A 19,261-nucleotide genomic window follows, 5' to 3' on the forward strand; every position below is an offset into this window, starting at 1 on the left:
GAATCTCTTTTTTCCTTATTTTCCTTTACCACTTTAATTTTTTTTGGCTTAAATTAAAACTCTTCTACTTCTTCTTCTACTTGTTGTAATATTATAATGGAGATACTTAAGGAAAGAGGTTTTAAAAAGGATCGAATCTGCCACTTGAAAGCCCAAATCTGAAGCTTTTTTTCTTTTGCTGCTGTAACAGCTGTTTTCTTTGTTCACTCTTATCTGACTATACAGACTGTAACTGCGCAACAAAAGAACTTGGAACGTCTCTTTAAAACCTGATAAGTCTCAAGGTTACAAATAGTGGTGTATGGAAAATACCTTGACAAGAATTGGAAAAGGAAAAAAAATTTAGAACCCTTTTTCTTTGAAAACCATAAAAGAACATTCATCTAAAATAAAAATAGATATATTCTTCAAAATCTGTGATAGGCTAGGGTGGAAGATTGTACCTAACCCCTCTTCTTGCTCTTTCCCTATATTATTCCTTATTCTAAAAAATGGAACAATACTCAGATGAAGAAAACTTGTTAATTCAAAACATTTTGCCTGGACTTCAAAACATCTCAGAAGGATTCGAGAGATTCTACAAGAAATGGGACAGGCTATGGGATATCACAGAAAAAGATGATGGGGTTATAGCCCCAGAAATTAGGGAAGTAAATGGAAATACAGAAAACAAAGATAAGAACTTTGATGAACTTATAAATGGAGTAAACGTGAGTGAAAATGGAAAGAAGGGAAGCTGGAAAAGTGACTTTGATAATTTGGTGTTCCACCCCAATCTTCAAGATGTAGGAGAAAAAGAAAGAGCGAAAAAGATGGAGGCAATAAGACAAATCTATTCAGAAATAAACCTGACAACTAAAGCTAAGCTTACATTAATAACAACTCAAGGGCAACAAAACTACATGAGAGATCATTTAAGCTTCAATGTGTGGAGAGAAAATTTAAAACCTGGAAAGGTTTTGGATATAGAATTGGCACAACAACTGGGAGAGATGAAAGGCTATTTTGTTACTGAAAAGATACTGGTTAATAATGCCAATTGATGGGAAAAAGCTAGTTAATATTTGATTGATTATTAAGTAGAGATGATAGTATCTTTTAGAATGTTTTAAATTACCACTGAATGTTTATCCATTAACATAAACTTACTATGATACTAATAGAGAAATAATTACTTTATTTAGGATAAATAACCAGACCACAGAAATACTAACCTACATTCTGGGTGATTGTCAAGTAGAAATGTTAATATTTCTTAGATTGCTTTAGATGTCTAATGTTTATTTTCTTAGCCTGTAATTAACTAATTTGGAATTGAGGGAAAAGTCTTATAAATCTTGTTAATAAATCATTGTTTAAATATGGTTATAAAGTTATAATATTGTGTGGGCCTGGAGAGGAGAGATGAGATAATTAGTAAATAACCTTTAGTTAACTACAATAATAACAATGAAATGTTAATGGACAATATTTAATGATACATACAGGTGTGTTACTGGGGGGGATGCTTAGATATCCTACTTAACCGAATTAATTTTAGAAGGTTTATCTAAAATTCATAAAGGTGTAATGGTACTGGAGATTCTATTGAAATTGCAAATGAACATCAGTAGGTGGTTGTGTCTTCTAATATAAATGATTCTAGATAAAAACATGTTAAAACAATGGTAATCAAATGAGAATTATGGTACAGGGATAGTAAAATGTATAACTTTTCTTTCTTGATTTAATACATACAACATGATTTGAATGAAGTATATGTAAGGCCTGTGGAAGAAACGCACGGAATATATTTGTAACCAATCGATACGCTTTCAACAAGATGTAACGAAAGATGATTTTTTTAATTTTTCTTTCTGTTTAATTAAAACAATAAAAAAATGTCTCAAACCCCCCCCCCCAAATCTAACTCATACTTGTTTCTTTCCATTTCCTACATATTTTACTTACATGGTTAACATCCCTCCCCTAACCTGAAGCATCTCCTGGATAAAATTAATGACTAAAATCTGAGAATGTGCAAAAAAAACCTCTGGTCTTAGAGGTAGAAAGTGAATTTGAACCAGCAAATTGTAGAATTTTTTGCAATCTGAAGACTCCTCAGATCTTTGTTAAAGAACTTCCCATGAATACTATCATTCACTGAACAGCATATGTTTTTTTTTTAAACACTGCAAACTGCCTTGCCTGGGACTGTGGCAAAGAACAATTATGAATGCAAATGTTAAGAAATGAGTCCAAACAATTTGCTTGATAAATTCAACCAAGTGCTGCCATTTGAAAGTATTGGCCCTCCGATGGTGGCTCTTGCAGTGCATTGACACTGCCCTAATTGAGTAATTTCTATTCAGTTTAAGAACAGGAGCATCTATGAAACAAGTAAAGCCAAGATAATTGCATTGGAAAATTTTGGGTTGATCCCTATCATTACTACAACTTTTTTTAAAAAGTGTAATCTGAGATACATACATTCTCCAGTCCAGTCACTCTCTCAGGGTTTCTTGTTGGGGGTGGGGACAACAGGAGGAGGCAGGTGTATTGAATATATTTGCCACCTTGAATTATTAGTAATAATAATAAAGGCAGGATATGAATAAATAAATATACAGGCAATGAATTAAATCTCTGTTTAAGATTAGAATTAAAATGATCCTTAGATCCACTACTTTTAAAGGCATCTGAACCAAAGTAGCAGATGTATAACTTACTGGTATCAGTCCTTCATAGTATTCAAAGGAGGAGGATGGCATCAGTGGAATTTCACCCTAGAGAAAAATATGGCAATGGTCAAAGATATGTTTCTTTTATACTACCAATAGCTATGTCAGAGTTTTGTTTTGATGTACAAAATTGCCAACCAAAATTGCCCACTCCCCCCCCTTCCAAAGTTTTACTCCTAGGTATTTTACCTTGTCTTGGCTGAGTCTTATTAAGCAGATTTCATTGGTTTCAACTCAATGGCCTGATCTACATATTGTTTCATTTAGTTTCATATACCGGTAATGCACAATACCATAAATCTTGACTTGCAACCACAGTACAAGGCCCATACCAAATAAACTATACTGTGTGTGATATAAGAACTCAGTCTACTGTATTTAATTGCATCAGAAATATCTGCTTGCTAAAGTGAGAAGACTTCTAATTAAAAAAAACAAAGAAACAGACACAACAAAAGTGTTGCAACTAACAACAATGTGGAATGTTGGGCTGGGTTGTACAAGTGTCTTCCAGAGGAAATTTGTTTTCAAAACATTGAATGTTATTTGAAAGTGATGCCATCCTGCATTATTTTTGTAGTGCTTCAAAAAACAAATTATTTCATCACGTGGGATATGAAAGATATATGTATGTCCACAACTTGAACATAACTTACAGATTACATCTTAACAGAGTTGGAAGGAACCTTGAAGTTCATCTAGTCCAACCCCCCACCCAAGAAGGTCTACACCATTTCTGACAGAAGGCAGTCCAGTCTCTTCTTGAAAGCTTCCAGTGATGAAACTCCCATAACATCCAAAGGCAAGCTATTCTATTGGTTGATTGTTCTCACTGTCAGAAAATGACCTGAACTGTTCAGGTCTTACCTGAACTGTTATTTTAAGAGGTGTTTGCAGGATGGGCCAGAGATGGTATTATCACAGCCAATTGGCCTCGAGACTGGGTTGAAGCTGACGCCACGCCTCTGGGCTCCTCTCCTCTGACTCCAGTTTCAATGCAGTATGCGCTCTCAAGACCCTGAAAACAAGTCACAAAGGAGACACCTCCACCCAAATACTGTATATCTAACTTAGGGTGGGAACTGGCCCATCCTGCAAACACCTCTTAAAATAACAGTTGAGGTAAGACTAACTGTCATTTTCCAGAGTGGGTTTGCAGGATGGTCCAGAGATGGGACATACCCAAGTTTCGTCCCAAGGGTGGACCCTCACTGATCCGACAGGACCTGTTGCAGGATCCTGCGGCCAAACGCCACGTCAGAAGATGAGAAGGCATCCAGCCTGTAGTGCCGGATTGAAGGGCAACAGGAATGCCCATATCGCTGTCCTGCAGATGTCTTTTATAGGGGCCTGGGAGGCCCAGGCGCCAAGGTGGCCGCACTCTTAGTAGAGTGGGCCGTGATGCCGTCCGGAACTGGCAAGTTCTGCGTCTCGTAGGCGAGGGCAACGGCCAGAAGGATCCAAATGCTAATGGTGGGCTGAGAGACCCTCTTTCCTAGTGATGAGGGTTGGAATGACACAAACAGAGCCTCAGACCTACGAAACTCCACTGTCCACCTTAGGTAAATCCATTACATCTGAACAGTGCCAACTCCCTGATTGGGTCTGGGCAGAAGTCCAGAAGAACCACCTCCTGCGCCCGGTGGAAGACCGTGTTTACCTTTGGCAGGAAAACCTGGTCCAGGTGTAGCACTACCCTGTTATTGTGAAATGTGCATAGATCCTCCCTGGAGGAGAGAGCCCCCAGCTCTGAGACTCGCCTAGCCGAGGTGATAGCCACCAGGAACACAATCTTACAAGTGAGGAGCTTCCGGTTAACTGTCCGGAGTGGTTCAAAAGGCTCAGCCATAAGGGCCCGTAGCACCGTGGAAAGGTGCCATGTAGGAAACCTGTGGACTGGTGGTGGGCGAAGGTGGGCCGCCCCCTTGAAGAACCTCTTAACTAAGGGCAAACAATGTAGCAGAGTGGGCCCCTCCCCAGGTAGCACCATGGCCAATGCCACCAACTGTCTCCTAACCATGGCTAGGGACAGGCCATTGTCCAGACCCTCCTGGAGGAAATCCAAGACTTGAGGGACCGTGGCCCTGCAGGGGGTCAGGTGACAGCCTGGCACCAGGAGACAAACGTCTCCCAAGTAGAAATCTCCACACAGCCAGTTGGAGCCACTGTGGATCTGGATGGACCAACTTCCCCTATAGCAATCTCACCTCCCCCGGGGAACTCTCCACAGTTTCCCTGCCAACAGACTCAGCAGGTCCGTGAACCAAACCCTCCTGGGGCCAGTAGAGGGCCACTAGGATTACTTCGGCCTGTTCTCTAACTAACTTCTGAATGACCCCGGGAAGGAGAGGTAGGGGGGGAGCGTACAGCAGCCCAACCGGCCACTTGGAGCAAATCCATTCCCCAAGCTGGGAACCAAGGGAAGAACTGTGGCAGCTGAGCGTTGGATGGAGCGGCGAACAGGTTCACCACTGGCCTCCCGAACCTCTGGCAGATCTTCTAGAAGAGCTCCTTGGACAGAATCCACTCTCCATTGTCTACCGTCTCCCGGCTCAGCCAGTCCACCTGATGGGTGTCAACGCTAGTGATGTGTTCCACTCGGATGGAGCGCAGGTGTTTCTTCACCCAGTATCCCAGCGACATCCTTTGGTGTGAAACGCCCTGGATCATGTGCCCCCCTGTCGATTGATGTGCACCTTTGCTTCAACGTTGTCTGTTAAGACGAGGACGTGATTACCTTCTACTGAGGTTTGGAACCATTGTAGGGCAAGGTGGACTGCCCAAAGCTCCAGCCAATTTATGTTGTGTTGAAGGTCATTCTTTGACCACCGGCCCTGTGCCAGCTGGGAGCCTAGGGTCGCCCCCCCCAACTGAACAGGCTGGTGTCTGTTGTCAGTATGAGGCGCTCTTGTTCCTTGAATTTGTAGCCCTTGAGCAAAACTGGGGACATCCACCACTTGAGAGATATCAGCACCTGCGGCGTCGCTGGTACCTTGAGCGTCAAGTTGCTGGAAGCGGCCTTCTGATATGGCAGCAGTCTCCATTGGAGCATCCTGGTATGTAGTCGCGCCCATGGGACCACTTCGATGCATGAGATGAATTTTCCCAGCAAGCTGGAAAGAAGGACTATGGGAACACAACAATCCTTCCGGATCTGGTTAATTAACTTCAACAAGCTGGACCTGCGGTCTGGGGAAAGAAACACTTGACCCAACTGGGAATCAATCACCACCCCCAGGTGTAGGATTTGGGTGGATGGGGAGAGAGTACTCTTCTAGAAATTAAGCGAAACCCTAAGCCCAGGAGGGTGTTAATGACCTGCTAAAGGTCTGACCTAGTCTGAGCAGGAGACACCCCTGAATCTCCCTCAGGTGGGCGGCCGCTACCGCTAACACCTTGGTAAAGATCCTGTGGGCTGAAGCCAACACAAACAGTAGAGCCTGTACTGGTAGTGAACCCCTAAGAAGGAGAAACGGAGAAACCATGTATGCTCGGGGAGGATGGGGATGTGCAGGTAGGCCTCCGTGAGATCAATGGATGCCATGTAGTCCCCCTCCCGGATCCCTGCCAGAATGGACTTAAGGGAAGCCATCTTAAAACGTCTATACACTAAGAATTGGTTTAGGAGCTTTAGGTCTAAAATGGCTCTCCATCCCTCCGATGATTTTGGCACTAGGAACAGGTTTGAATAAAACCCCTTGCCCGCGTGGTCCTCAGGGACCCTCTCTATGACCTCAATGTTGAGGAGATGCTGGATGGCCTGCCGCATCTGCTGGCACTTGTCAACATTCTTGGCCAGGGGCAACACCCAGAAACAATTGGGGGGAAGGGAAAGGAATTCCAGGCAGAGACCATGGGTCACCATACTGAGGACCCAGGCATCTGTAGATATCTCTGCCAGACGTCTGTGAACAGAGCTAGGCGGCCGCCAATGGGTGGGGTCATGGGCGACCTACTTGCCCTGGCGGAAGGGGCAACCATCCCCTCCTCGAAAGGGCTGTTTGCCCTGAGGCTGGAAGTGGGATCTGTCCCTATTGAATCCCCTGTCGGATGGCCTATCCACCCTGCCCCCCGGGTACCTGCTCTGGTGGGTGTCCTGTTCCTGTGGTCGCTGTGCTGACCTGCGATCATAGGGCATGGACCTCTGCTCCGTCTTCTTTGTTGATGTTGGAAGCACCTTCTTCTTGTTCTTATCCTCCACCAGGATGGGGTCAAAGGAAGTCCTGAAGAGGGAACCTCCCATGTAGGCAGCTGTCACTAGTTGCCACTTCGCCTTGTTGCCCGCCTGCCAGCCACGGAGCCACAGGAGGCGGCGCAATGCAACGGACGATGCCATAGCTCTGGAAGCAAACTTCATGGCGTTTAAGGTAGTGTCAGCTGAGAACTCAGCAACTGCCACTAACTTGTTGATGCCCTGGTGTAGGCGTACGTCCTCCAGTGGAATGTGCACCTGAATCTGCTCCATCCAAAGGATGCCGTACGGTTGAAAAATGCTCCTGGGGCTTCCTGCTGCTGCTGCAGCAAGGTGCTCTCTCCTTTTAGGCTTCTGGGCTGTCGGGCTGGAAACCAGAGCCCTTTAGCCCCCACCGGCACTGATCTCCCCTCTCAGGGCTCCACGTGGTCACCGGCCAAAATGGCCACCAGGACAGTGACCCAGCCACCAGAGCCCCCAAGACTTGAGATTTAACCCTCAAGTAGCTGGAAAAACCGCAGCTAATAGCAGGGACTAACTGGGAAGTGAAGGAAGGGTCTCCTTGTGAGAAGGAAGCAAGTTGAGTTGAGGATGGTCCAGAAAAGTTGAATCAGATCAGGAGTCAAGAATTTACAACCTCTCTTTGGCCAGACTAGATTGAAACTGGAGTCAGAGGAGAGGAGCTCAGAGGCGTGGCTTCAGCTTCAACCCAGTCTCGAGGCCAATTGGCTGTGATAATACCATCTCTGGATCATCCTGCAAACCCACTCTGGAAAATTTCTCCTTATTTCTAGGTTGAATCTCTCTTTGGTCAGTTTCTATCCATTATTCCTTGTCTGGCCTTCCAGTGCCTTGGAAAATAGTTTTACCCCTTTCTCTCTGTAGCAGCCCCTCAAATATTGGAACACTGCTATCATGTCTCCCTTGGTCCTTCTCTTTACTAGACTAGCCTTCTTTAAACTTTTAATCACCCTCAATTGTTACTGCAGCAAAAAGAAGGCTAACAACCAAATGTCAAAATACATTTTAAGGAAGAAAACATATCAACAAAAAATTAAATCATTTTATATTTATATTTTATGTTAGCAACTATAACTTCATGTATTGCTTTGCCCCAAAATGGAATCATCAGATATTATTAATGTCTGAACTACACTGGTTTTAAAATCATAAGATAATGAATTTAGAGGTTATTTAAATTGATAATATTATATTCATTACCACATATAAATAAGTTTATTATCAATATATTGTAACACTTTTTGTAATGAAATGGAAAAGTATATCCAGTGTAATAGAACTGATTCTTGAAACATTTCTACAAGGACTTTGGCAGCCTAGTTATCACTTTATAGAAGTATTTCTACAGTCAGAGCACATCCTCATTAACACTTACAAAATCTTAAGAAAAATATAGCAAGTCTAGTTTAGGAAGATTTGAAAGCACTTAGGCTATTAGTACCAGATCTCAACAGCAAACATTTAGAAGATCACTAGATCTTAACAAATAAGTATGGCTTTTTGTTATCTACTTTTGTTGGAATTTGTGCAGCCCAAACACCATTTCAGTATAATTTCAAACAGATTGTATTGAACATTCTCTCATCCATCATTCTTTTTAATTGTATCGAGATTAGAACTCTCAGAATTGCCCGACAGTGTAGGCAATGTCTTAGCTTTTGTAATTGTTGTTTTGCTACATACTGGATTCACATATCCTGCTGACTGTAGTACAGTTTGAGCTTATAACATGAACTTCAGTTGTGAATCAAGTTGAGCCCAGTAAGCTTTGATGCAGGGCAATGTGAGAACCCAGCAAGAGTCTTAAAATAATGTTTTATAAATTTTTCGTACTTAGATAATGTTTTGTGACCATCACTTAGTTATAAAACAGGAACCTGCATTTTTGAAATATCACTTTCCCTTTGAGAGCACCAGGTCCTCTTGTTTGCAATTTATTATTTTCTGGGCAGATATACAATTGAGCACAAAGTGCTAAGCAAAAGGCAGGCCATGCCATTTCCAAGAAACAGTGGCATTTTGGAACATCAAAATAGCATTCATAACATTCTCTGAGAAGCGACATGAAATGTATTGGATTAAAATATGTTACATTATAAATCCTATTACGTAAATTGGAAGGTATGAATATAACCTCCAGCATAAGGCAAATTACACATCACTCTGTTTTAGCATTTATTTTGGCCAGAATGCCAACTAATTCCACTTTTACCACAAGCACACTAAAGTTTTCTATGCATGCTAGAATCTCTTATGTAGAGACTTCCTTCTAAGCCGGGGTTGGCAAACTTAAACACTCAAAGAGCCACAAAGGTCCTAACCAGAAGCCCCCAGTTCAATTCTGGAGCCGACCGGAAGTCCGGTTCCCCCACCAAAGAGTCTCCTCCTAGTGTTGTGTCCTTTTTCCTTTTACCAATTGGCAACAGGGAGCCGCAGCAGAGGGATGAAAGAGCCACATGCGGCTCCAGAGCCATGGGTTGCTGACCCTTGTTTTAAGTCAACATCCCATGGCATATAATCCACCACCTAGAAAAAATATGTTCAACCCAGTCAGAACCACATTCTATAGCTTTACTTTCAAGAAGCCCAAAAGATCTTTGAGACACTATGAAATGACCACAAACAGATCTGCCCTTCAGCTTTGCCATTTCTAGTGCTGATTGTTTTACGGTGTTCTGGGAGGGCTGATCTCGAGCCTCATTCAAGACATTTGCCAATGCCGATAGAATGCATAAAGACTAGGAATGCCCCTCCCAGGGGCTGCATGCGGAATGTATTGTGAACTCTGAATGTGTCCAGATTATTGTAATGCCTGTGATGGCCTCTTGATAGGCTCATCTCTGGTTTCTTATAGAGCAGTTTCAGATTATTGTCAGTAAGTGGTTGCCTGCACCCTGTGTTATTTGGTGTTTGGACATTTGCCTTTTTCCTTCTAAGATGAATAGAAATAGGATGGAACAGAAATTACTCCTGAGAAACAGTGACTCATTTCTTGTGTAGTGCACATTCTAAAATTCTTCTTGTGCACATTCTAAAAAAGAGAATATACTAATTTGCATTGACATTGCTTTGTTCCAGTATATGATAAGTACTTATATACTCTATTCATACAAAAAAAAAAGATAGTGGAAATGCAGGTTTTTTATTAAGAGGAGTGGGAACCAATCTACTGAGTACTAAGTAGAATCAGCAAGCACGAAATTCTGCCCAGCTATTTGTGTGGGAAACAGGAAAAGAGTGGGGGAATAGAGTAAAATGGAATGGAATAAAATAGAAAATAGTGAGGAAAATCCATATGATATGAACTGTGAATAAAAGTACTTCAGAGAAGAACATTTTGAAAAGATGACTTTGGTATGATTAATAGCAAACTGCTTCTCTGAATCACTCCTTCTATAAGCAAAATTACATCATTCACCACCCAAGAAGGAGATGTTATAAGGCTTGAATGTCTCTTGAGGATCATAGAATAATATTGGATGTTGCCCCTGGGGATGTGGACAAGGCCATGAGAGCTGTGAGTGCCTCCACCTGTGTACTGGACCCGTGTCCCTCCTGGCTGGTTGCTAACAGCAAGGAGGTGACACGGGGCTGGATCCAGGCGGTCGTTACCGCCTCCCTTCGGGAGGGGGTCTTTCCCTCCGCACTTAAAGCGGCGGTGGTGAGACCCCTCCTGAAGAAACCATCTCTGGATCCAGCCGTTCTTAACAATTACCGTCCAGTCTCCAACCTCCCCTTCGTGGGGAAGGTTGTTGAGAAGGTGGTGGCCTACCAGCTCCAGCGGTCCTTGGAGGAAGCTAGCTATCTCGACCCCTTCCAGTCTGGCTTCAGGCCTGGTTACAGCACAGAAACCGCTTTGGTCGCATTGACCGATGATCTCTGGAGAGCCAGAGATGGAGGCCACGCCTCCATCCTGGTTCTCCTTGACCTCTCAGCGGCTTTTGATACCATCGACCATGGTATCCTTCTGTGACGACTGCGGGAGGTGGGGGTGGGAGGCACTGTTTTGCAGTGGTTCTCCTCCTACCTCTCGGACAGGTCGCAGTTGGTGTTAGTTGGAGGGCAGAGATCAACCCCTAGGCCCCTAACATATGGGGTGCCGCAGGGTTCGGTCTTATCCCCCCTACTTTTCAACATCTACATGAAACCGCTGGGCGAGATCATTCGGCGGCACGGGATAAGATACCATCAATATGCGGACGATACCCAGCTGTATCTGTCCGCCCCGTGCCAACTCAATGAAGCGGTGGACGTGATGAACCGGGGCCTTGAAGCTGTTAGGGACTGGATGAGGGCTAACAAGCTTGTGCTCCACCCGGATAAGACCGAGTGGCTGTTGTGTTTCCCTCCCACTAATTTGGCTAGTGTTCCATCTCTCAGGCTGGGGGGTCAAACATTATACCCCTCAGACAGGGTTCGCAACCTGGGAGTCCTCCTGGAGCCACAGCTGACCTTCGACCACCATTTATCAGCTGTGACCAGGGGGGCATTTGCACAGGTTCGCCTGGTGCACCAGTTGCGTCCCTACCTGAACCGGGAGGCTCTCACAACAGTCACTCGTGCCCTTGTGACCTCTAGGCTGGAATACTGCAACGTGCTCTACATGGGGCTGCCCTTGAGGAGCATCCGGCGACTTCAGCTAGTCCAGAATGCGGCCGCGCGAGCAATCGTGGGTGCACCTCGGTACACCCACATAACACCTATCCTACGCGAGCTGCGCTGGCTACTTGTCAATCTCCGGGTGCGCTTCAAGGTGCTACTTACCACCCATAAAGCCCTTCATGGTAGTGGATCTGGATACTTGAGAGACCGCCTCCTGCCAATTACCCCCCTGCGACCCATTAGATCACACAGATTAGGCCTCCTCCGAGTTCCATCTGCCAGTCAGTGTCGACTGGCAACTACGCAGAGGAGAGCCTTCTCAGTAGTAGCTCCGACCCTTTGGAACGATCTCCCCGTGGAGATTCGTACCCTCACCACCCTCCAGACCTTCCGCACAGCCCTTAAAATCTGGCTATCCCGTCAGGCCTGGGGTTAAAGAATGTAATTCACCCCCACCCGAATGGTATGAATGGTGTGCTCTATTTTTAATTATGTATCGCTCTTATGTGTTATTGTTTGTTATTGTTTGTATCCCCCCCTCCCCATGAGTTGTGAGCCGCCCTGAGTCCCCCCAGGGAAAAGGGCGGCCTATAAATAAAATTCAAATTCCAAATTCCAAATTATTTAGAGGAAAATATTCAATTGGTGAAAAAGACTCTTTCTGTCAGGAAAAATTCCCAATCAGGCCAGTTGACAAAGGTAGATGCTCCTACAGGCAAAATACAGAAAACTGTTCAGAGCTGAGTGGCTGAGTGTATTTCTTGCACTAAATGATGGTTTACTTAACCATCATGAAATACAATAAAATACAACAATTGACTAATTCCTCACAAGAACCAAGATGCCAAAAAAACACCCCCCAAAAACCAATTTCACATTTTGGGAAAGAGGGGGATACCATGACAGAAAATGAGATTAGAAGAACTTTCTTCAGCCACTCATTGCTATAGGATTCTCTTCCATATTTCAGAAGAATGACATGCTGGCCTAGAGAACAATAATTACTATTATTACTATATTAGTATCTATGCTACTACTGATACATATGTCTGTTGTATGCTAAGAAGTTCAGTTCACTATTGACTTATTTAGTTGGATAATATTTCTGAGTCCCAATACATGCACTGGCTTTAATAAACTTTTTATTTATGAAACTTGGGTGAACTATACTCCACTACACTGTGTAAGGGGAACACTGCAGCAAACAATAGATAAATACAACCACTGCATAATTAAAATCTCAAGATAGATATCCTCTAGCAAGCTGGTTGTGAGTAGGTGTCTCTAAATAAATAACTCCATTTAATTGTCCTCAGCATTGTGACCTGTGGTTAGAGAAACAAGTCTGGTTAATTGCATTTAAACTAATTACTACAACAAGATAAAAGTTACTATTGTAGTATCAATTTTTTTTAGTACTATGAATTCAGAGAGAATGTTGCTTTGGGAATGGCTTTCTCTTATGCAATTATCAAGTTTGAAGTCTTGCCAGAAAAGAATAGCTGAATAATGTGTAGAGATAATGTCTCTTTTGCTTTTGGTGAAGGTGCTATGGCATTGGGGATCTTCAAAAGATAGAGCTGAATTGCCATCAACCTTACTTTTGACATCTAGTCCATTTCAACATTTAAATGATCATCTAGTTCCGCAACGGCGAACCTATGACACATGTGCCAGAGGTGGCACGCAGAGCCCTCTCTGTGGCCATGTGCACCAGCGCCAGCTGTTCTTCTGGTTTCCAGCATGCATGGTTTCCAGCTGGTCTTCACGAGCACCAGAGTATAGGAAAACAGCCTGAAAATGGCCCGAAAATGGCCCGAAAATGCCCCAAGGCTGTTTTTAAGGCCGTTTTCAGGCTGTTTTTGGCCCTGAAACCAGCCTGAAAATGCCCCCCAAAACAGCCAAAAAAAGACACCCGTGTGCCAGCCAGGTACTCTTCAGGTTTCCGTCATTCCGATGCATGCACATGCACACGCCTTCCAGTTTGGGCACTTGGTGCCAAAAAGGTTTGCCATCACGGATCTAGTCCATTTTTATATTCAGGTACTAGATGTAGAGAATCTTGGGAGACTGCAATTTACACGACTAAGATTAAAAATTGGAGAGAAAAATGAAGCGTCAGGCAGGACAAAAATTGTAAGCATGATATTACAGATTAACAGAGTTGGAAGGGACCTTGTAGATTATGTAGTCCAACCTCCCACCCAAGCAGGAGACCCTACACTATTTCTGACAGATGACAGTCCAGTGTCTTCTTGAAAGCTTCCATTGATGAAGCTCCCACAATGTCTGAAAGCAAGCTGTTCCATTGATTGATTGCTCTCACTGTCAGAAAATTTATCCTTATTACTAGTGTATAACTAGTGTAAGAAAAGCTTATGATTTCCTATAGCTAAAGTCTATTTTTTGCTTGATGCTCTGCATTGTCATCAATCTCTTTTGCAAACCACCATGCTGGTTTCATTGACTGATCAGTGATTAGATGCATCAAGACAGTATTAACACTTAATGGCCACTTATATAAAACTTGCCCAGATAATCTGCCCCAAACCTGACTGTTCTACTGATATACAGCCATCATCAATGGGTGTATAATGCTGGTTGTCTTCTTTCCTTCCACGTTTCCTCACATTCTAAACTTCTCAAGAAAGCTATATCTTCACAAAATAGTACCTAAAATGCAGTAATTTTAGTCTTTTGTGTCTTAAGTGAGAATTCTGAGTTGATTAGTGTGAAATATCATGTTGGTTTTCTCAGCTATCCATGGTATTTTTAGGAGTCTTCCCCAATACAAAATTCAAAGGCTTTAATATTCTTTCTGTCTTACTTCTTCAAAGTCCAACTTTCACTTCTATAGAATGTCACAGGGAAAACTATTGCTTAAATGAATCTGATCTTTGTAGGTATAGAGACATCCCAACAGCTGAGTATTTTTTCCAAGACCTTCATGGCTACTTCACCAAGTGCCTAGTATATATTTTTCCCTTTACTGCTGATAGATCATCCTAAAAGTCAAAAGATCCACCAGAAGGTCTTCATTATCAATCCTTAGATTGGTTGCTATGTTTACTCTCAATAGTTTTCTCTTATTTGTACAGGTAGTCCTCAACGTACAACAGTTCATTTAGTGACCGTTCAAACTTACAATGGGACTGAAAAAAATGGCTTATGACCATTTTTCACATTTACAAACCTTTGTAGCATTCCCATGATTATGTGATCAAAATTCAGATGCTTTGCAACTGGTTCTTGCATATATACATTGCTATGTCCCAAGATCATTTGATCCCTTTTGCAACCTTCTGACAAGCAAAATCAATGGGAAAACCAGATTCACTTAACAACAGTCTTACTAACTTAACACCTGCAGTGATTCACTTAACAACTGTGGCAGGAAAGGTTGTAAAATGGGGCAAAACTCACTTAACAAATGTCTCTCTTAACAACATTGTTAAGTGAGACACAATTGTGTTTGTAAATCGAGGGCTACATTAATTTTAATCCCATTTCCTTCTATGCTCCTGGACTTTCAATTTTAGAGCTTGCAGATCATTTGCATTTTCAGCTATCAGAGTAATTTTATCAGCATCAGACGGGTTATTCCTGTTTTTTCCTCCAATATTAAAATCACGTTCTTTATATTCATCCAGCTTCCCCCATTTACATTCAGAATATGAATATAATAAAAAAGGAGAGAGTACACAGCCTCATCTCACTCCTTTACTGATCAGGAGCCAGTCAGTTTCTTGTCCTCGGTGTGAGTTTTGCATAAGGAAATTTGATGTTCTGTGATTCCCATTTTCCTACAAACATTCCACAACTGGTCATGATTAACACAATCAAAAGTCCTTCTATAATCAATGAAATAGACTTCTTAAAGATATTATTTGGCTTTCTCAATTATTCAGCAAGCATATGATTTTTGGCAATTCAATATTTTGCCTACTTTATCTCTAAAGCACAAAATATAGTAGGTGTTTTAGTTGCCTGGAGTTTTTAATTCGACACTGCTCATCAGCTTCCATTAATAATTGTACTTTAAAAGGTTACTTTATGAATCATTATCACCTTGACAACTTTTCATCATTTCAACTCCTCATTTGAACCCAATTTCTATTCAAGACTAAATATATTTCTTCTGTCTGTGACTCAAAGGACCAAGAGCTGCTAAAATGTGTTAAATTAATTGAGATTCAATACCACAGTCCAAAAATTATATGCCGGATGGACCTATTTTTAACAATCAAAATGAGAAAGTTATGAGAAGGTGGGTCAAAGATGATTAAAATAATACAAAGAGAAACTGAAAATAGAAAATGCACACTACGTTTTTATTATACTGTTCTATAAACCACTGTAACTTTATACTTTGCATTTTAGACTATTCACCCTGCATATTAACAGGAAGTTAGCTGTTATAATTTGTAATCTATAGAGGAGAGCAGTTTAACATCCACATTAACCTCTTTTGGGGTCCTCCATAAAGAGAAAGTCCTCAAAGAAGTTTAAGAAATACTGTTCTAGAGGATAATTTAAACCAGCAAAAAAAATCAAAAATCATGGTCACATGACCATGGAATGCCTTGACAGGTCATAAAGCTGATGCGCCCAACATGTGGTCATGTGACTGCAGAGCAGCACAACCCTTTATGATGGCCAGAGGTGGTTTATGGGCTCTAAAGCACCTGTTCTATGGCCATTGTAACTTCAAATGATTGTAAAACAATCAGCCATTAAGCAAAGAGTATCTATTTATACTTAACTTTGTTATCATCTATTGAGCATCTGGATTTTTGCAGTGCAAATATGTAGCCTCAGTGCTGGTGAGAAAGGCACATAAGACCCGCTGGATTTATGATCTCATGAGACCAATCATTTTATTGTATTCCATAAACTATGTTCAAAATAAATTATACCTTAGTATGTTGCATTAGTACAACGTATAATAATGCTATTTGGTTTCCAATGCTTCTAACAGAAAGATGGTTGAGAGAAAACACAATACTACTCAGATTGGGGTTTGTATTCTGATTTCTAGTTACCCGTATATAAACTTTGAGTTTATTTTCAGTGTGCTCCTGCAACTCTGTATCAAATAAGGATTAGATAACTGAGAACAGAGAGTCAGCTTTAGCCTCAGGAACCAGCCTCTGATGTAAACCGTAACTTAGCCTAAAGCAGTATGAAACTCTTGGGAAACTTTATTTGCATGAGTGGATAACCATCTTTAAAATCCAGCTTATCAACAGTCACCTTACCTGAAATCAGGATAGTTAGCTAATCAAATACTGAAACAACAAATAAAGCTTTGTAGCACTCACAAAACTCCAAGGAAACATGTGCAAAATTGGGCTGCATAGTGTGAAATCAAGCCTCTAAACTACGGTATTTGTCTTTATAAACATAATCAATAGTTTTTATCCAAGAATGATAAATCAATTGATCATAATTCAAAACATAGTTTTAAATTATCAACCAACTGTATCTTTCTATACAATTTTCTGATTGTAATATGAAACAGAAAGAAAGAAAGAAAGAAAGAAAGAAAGAAAGAAAGAAAGAATGAATTTTCTAAGTAAAAGTGAAATATTGATCATATTTTCAGCCAGAACCAGAACATGAACTTTGGGGAAAGGTGGGGGGATTCTAACAGCTGCCATACACAAATGTTTCGCTCTGCTTATTTTTTTCATCTTTCTCAGAGATTGCCTAAAGAGTCCTTGCAGTTTTCTTGGCAAGATTACTAAGAAGCAATTTGCCATTGCCTTCTATCTTAAGGCTGAAAGAAAGTGACTAGCGTGATGCTTTAACTACTACTCTAAACCGGCTCTTGAAAAATCTGCTTACAAGTACATAGAAAAGAAATTCTCGCAAAGGAAGACCGAAAAGGCTCGTTTGTTTATTTGTTTGTTTAAATCCAAATCCAATAAACAAACAAAAGGCTCAAGAAATGTATCTGCTCTCAGGTGTATTTACGACACAGTTCAGTGAGATTTATTCAGAAAGCTCAATATGGGGCCGTGGCTTAATTCTGCTCTTGCAGGTGCCTACTGGCACGCAACAATCCAAAGATTATCTGGAGGTACACCTGAAGGGCCGAACGCGGTTCATTTTAGCAGCGAGATTTCCTTATTTATCCCATTGGCCACTTCCGTCCGGGCCAAACGTTGAACGAAATCTCAAATCGTTTGCGTTCGGCACAGCACACCGTCCCGCTTTCGACACCTGTACGGTCCCTATGCCCCAATCCACAGGGAGTCAAGGGACAACTCGGCCAGGGTAGCGGGAGCCTCCGAAGTGGCTCAGCCAGTTAGAGCTGACCCTCCGGCTAAACTTTGCGCACACTGGACCTGCAGTTCTGCCCTCTTACCGGCATAGTGGAGGGAGATGGACGCTCCTCCGGCGCAACAGGCCCCCCGGAGAAGAGCGCTCCTAGCTTCCGATCTACGACCCCTTCGCCCGCTAACCGAACTTCAGGAGTTGTGCCGGAGGGAGCCCCTCCGCCACATGCTGCTTTGGGGCGTCCTTTCAGGCTCCCAGGGCTCTAGTTCCAATTGCAGCTTCAGTGCTCGAGGCGGCCGGACTTCCGCGTGTGACTGTTTGGCTACAATGCGCCTCCCGACAACAGAATCACCACCTGCCGCTGTCGCCGCAGGCAGAGAAAGAGAGACTTGCCCTAAACTTCCCGCCCTACCAGATTCAACCAGGATACAAAAGAGTAGCCGGGCAGGCAGGGGCAGGGAGAGCCAAGCCCACAAAGGGCTTGCTCAGGGATGGGTGTGCGCTCCGCGCTTCCCTTTGTTACTGTAGCGCGAGCGTTTTCTTCCTCAAAGTGCAAGGGAGTCCACACACACCCAATCCAGGTTAACTAGCTAAGCGGGAGATAAAAATCAGTCTGACTTTGGCAATGGCATCAGGAGCGACTTTAAAAAAAAAAAAAAACTGGATTCACACCACACGGAATTGTAAAACGGCTACAACCGCGGCTGTATTGAATCAAAGGACCATCGAAAACGGAAGGTGAAGAAGAGAAGGCTGTGCTGAACCTCTATACCTGAGCAAAAGTGCTCTGCACTATGCTGGGGACTGACACTCTTCTTTTCTCGTATCATTTTTGTCTAAAGAAAGATAAATTTTCCTTTAAAGCACGGTGTCTTTTCCTCCTCCTTGCTTTATAGGAATTCATCAGAAAGGTTGTATACTCATCTAGAATGTGGGAAGATCTCCAAACCTGGCCATTGCATGGATCCCAAAATTTCTTAAGTTAGTCCTGATGTGACATGTTAGATTTGGTATGTAATATGAACCCTGTTGCTCTGGTTTGTACACCATCGTGTGATTATTTATCTAATCATTCAGTAAACCATAATTAAATAATAACTTACCTCATGAGTAATCTTTTATTGAAAGTGTATAAGAAGGTTCATGAATTGCAGTACAAGGTTATCATTATGCAATTTATTTACTCCAAGATAAGCAATTTCAGGAAGAAAGGGAACACTTAATGGAGCTTTTTTTGGATTTGTTTTAGGCGGTTTTTGTGTGTGTGTGTGATATAGTTTTATGATCCATTTTTTTACAGGAGCTCAAGTTAGCTTTCAGGACATTCTCTGGAAGATTCTCCCCACATTTCCCAATAATCCTGTGTGATATTGAACTGAGAGACATTGCTAGAAGCTTAAACTTAAATCCAGTGATCATCTAACATTTTACAATAATCAATATA

General features: G+C 42.3%; 1 protein-coding gene across 1 annotated transcript in view; it reads right to left on the reverse strand.

Annotated features, from left to right (window-relative positions):
* The window catches only part of ANO9 (anoctamin 9), a 63,539-nt gene extending 45,368 nt beyond the window's left edge, over positions 1 to 18,171 (reverse strand). The window contains exons 1-2 of the mRNA XM_032212698.1: positions 17,906 to 18,171; positions 2,709 to 2,765 (exon numbers count right to left, since the gene is read on the reverse strand). Coding sequence (XP_032068589.1) covers positions 2,709 to 2,765; positions 17,906 to 17,911 — 63 coding nt within the window. The 5' untranslated portion in view covers positions 17,912 to 18,171. The remainder of the gene's footprint in view (positions 1 to 2,708; positions 2,766 to 17,905) is intronic.
* Positions 18,172 to 19,261: the final 1,090 nt, after the last annotated feature.

This window comes from Thamnophis elegans, chromosome 1, assembly GCF_009769535.1.
Source record: "Thamnophis elegans isolate rThaEle1 chromosome 1, rThaEle1.pri, whole genome shotgun sequence".
NCBI classification, from domain to species: Eukaryota; Metazoa; Chordata; class Lepidosauria; order Squamata; family Colubridae; genus Thamnophis; species Thamnophis elegans.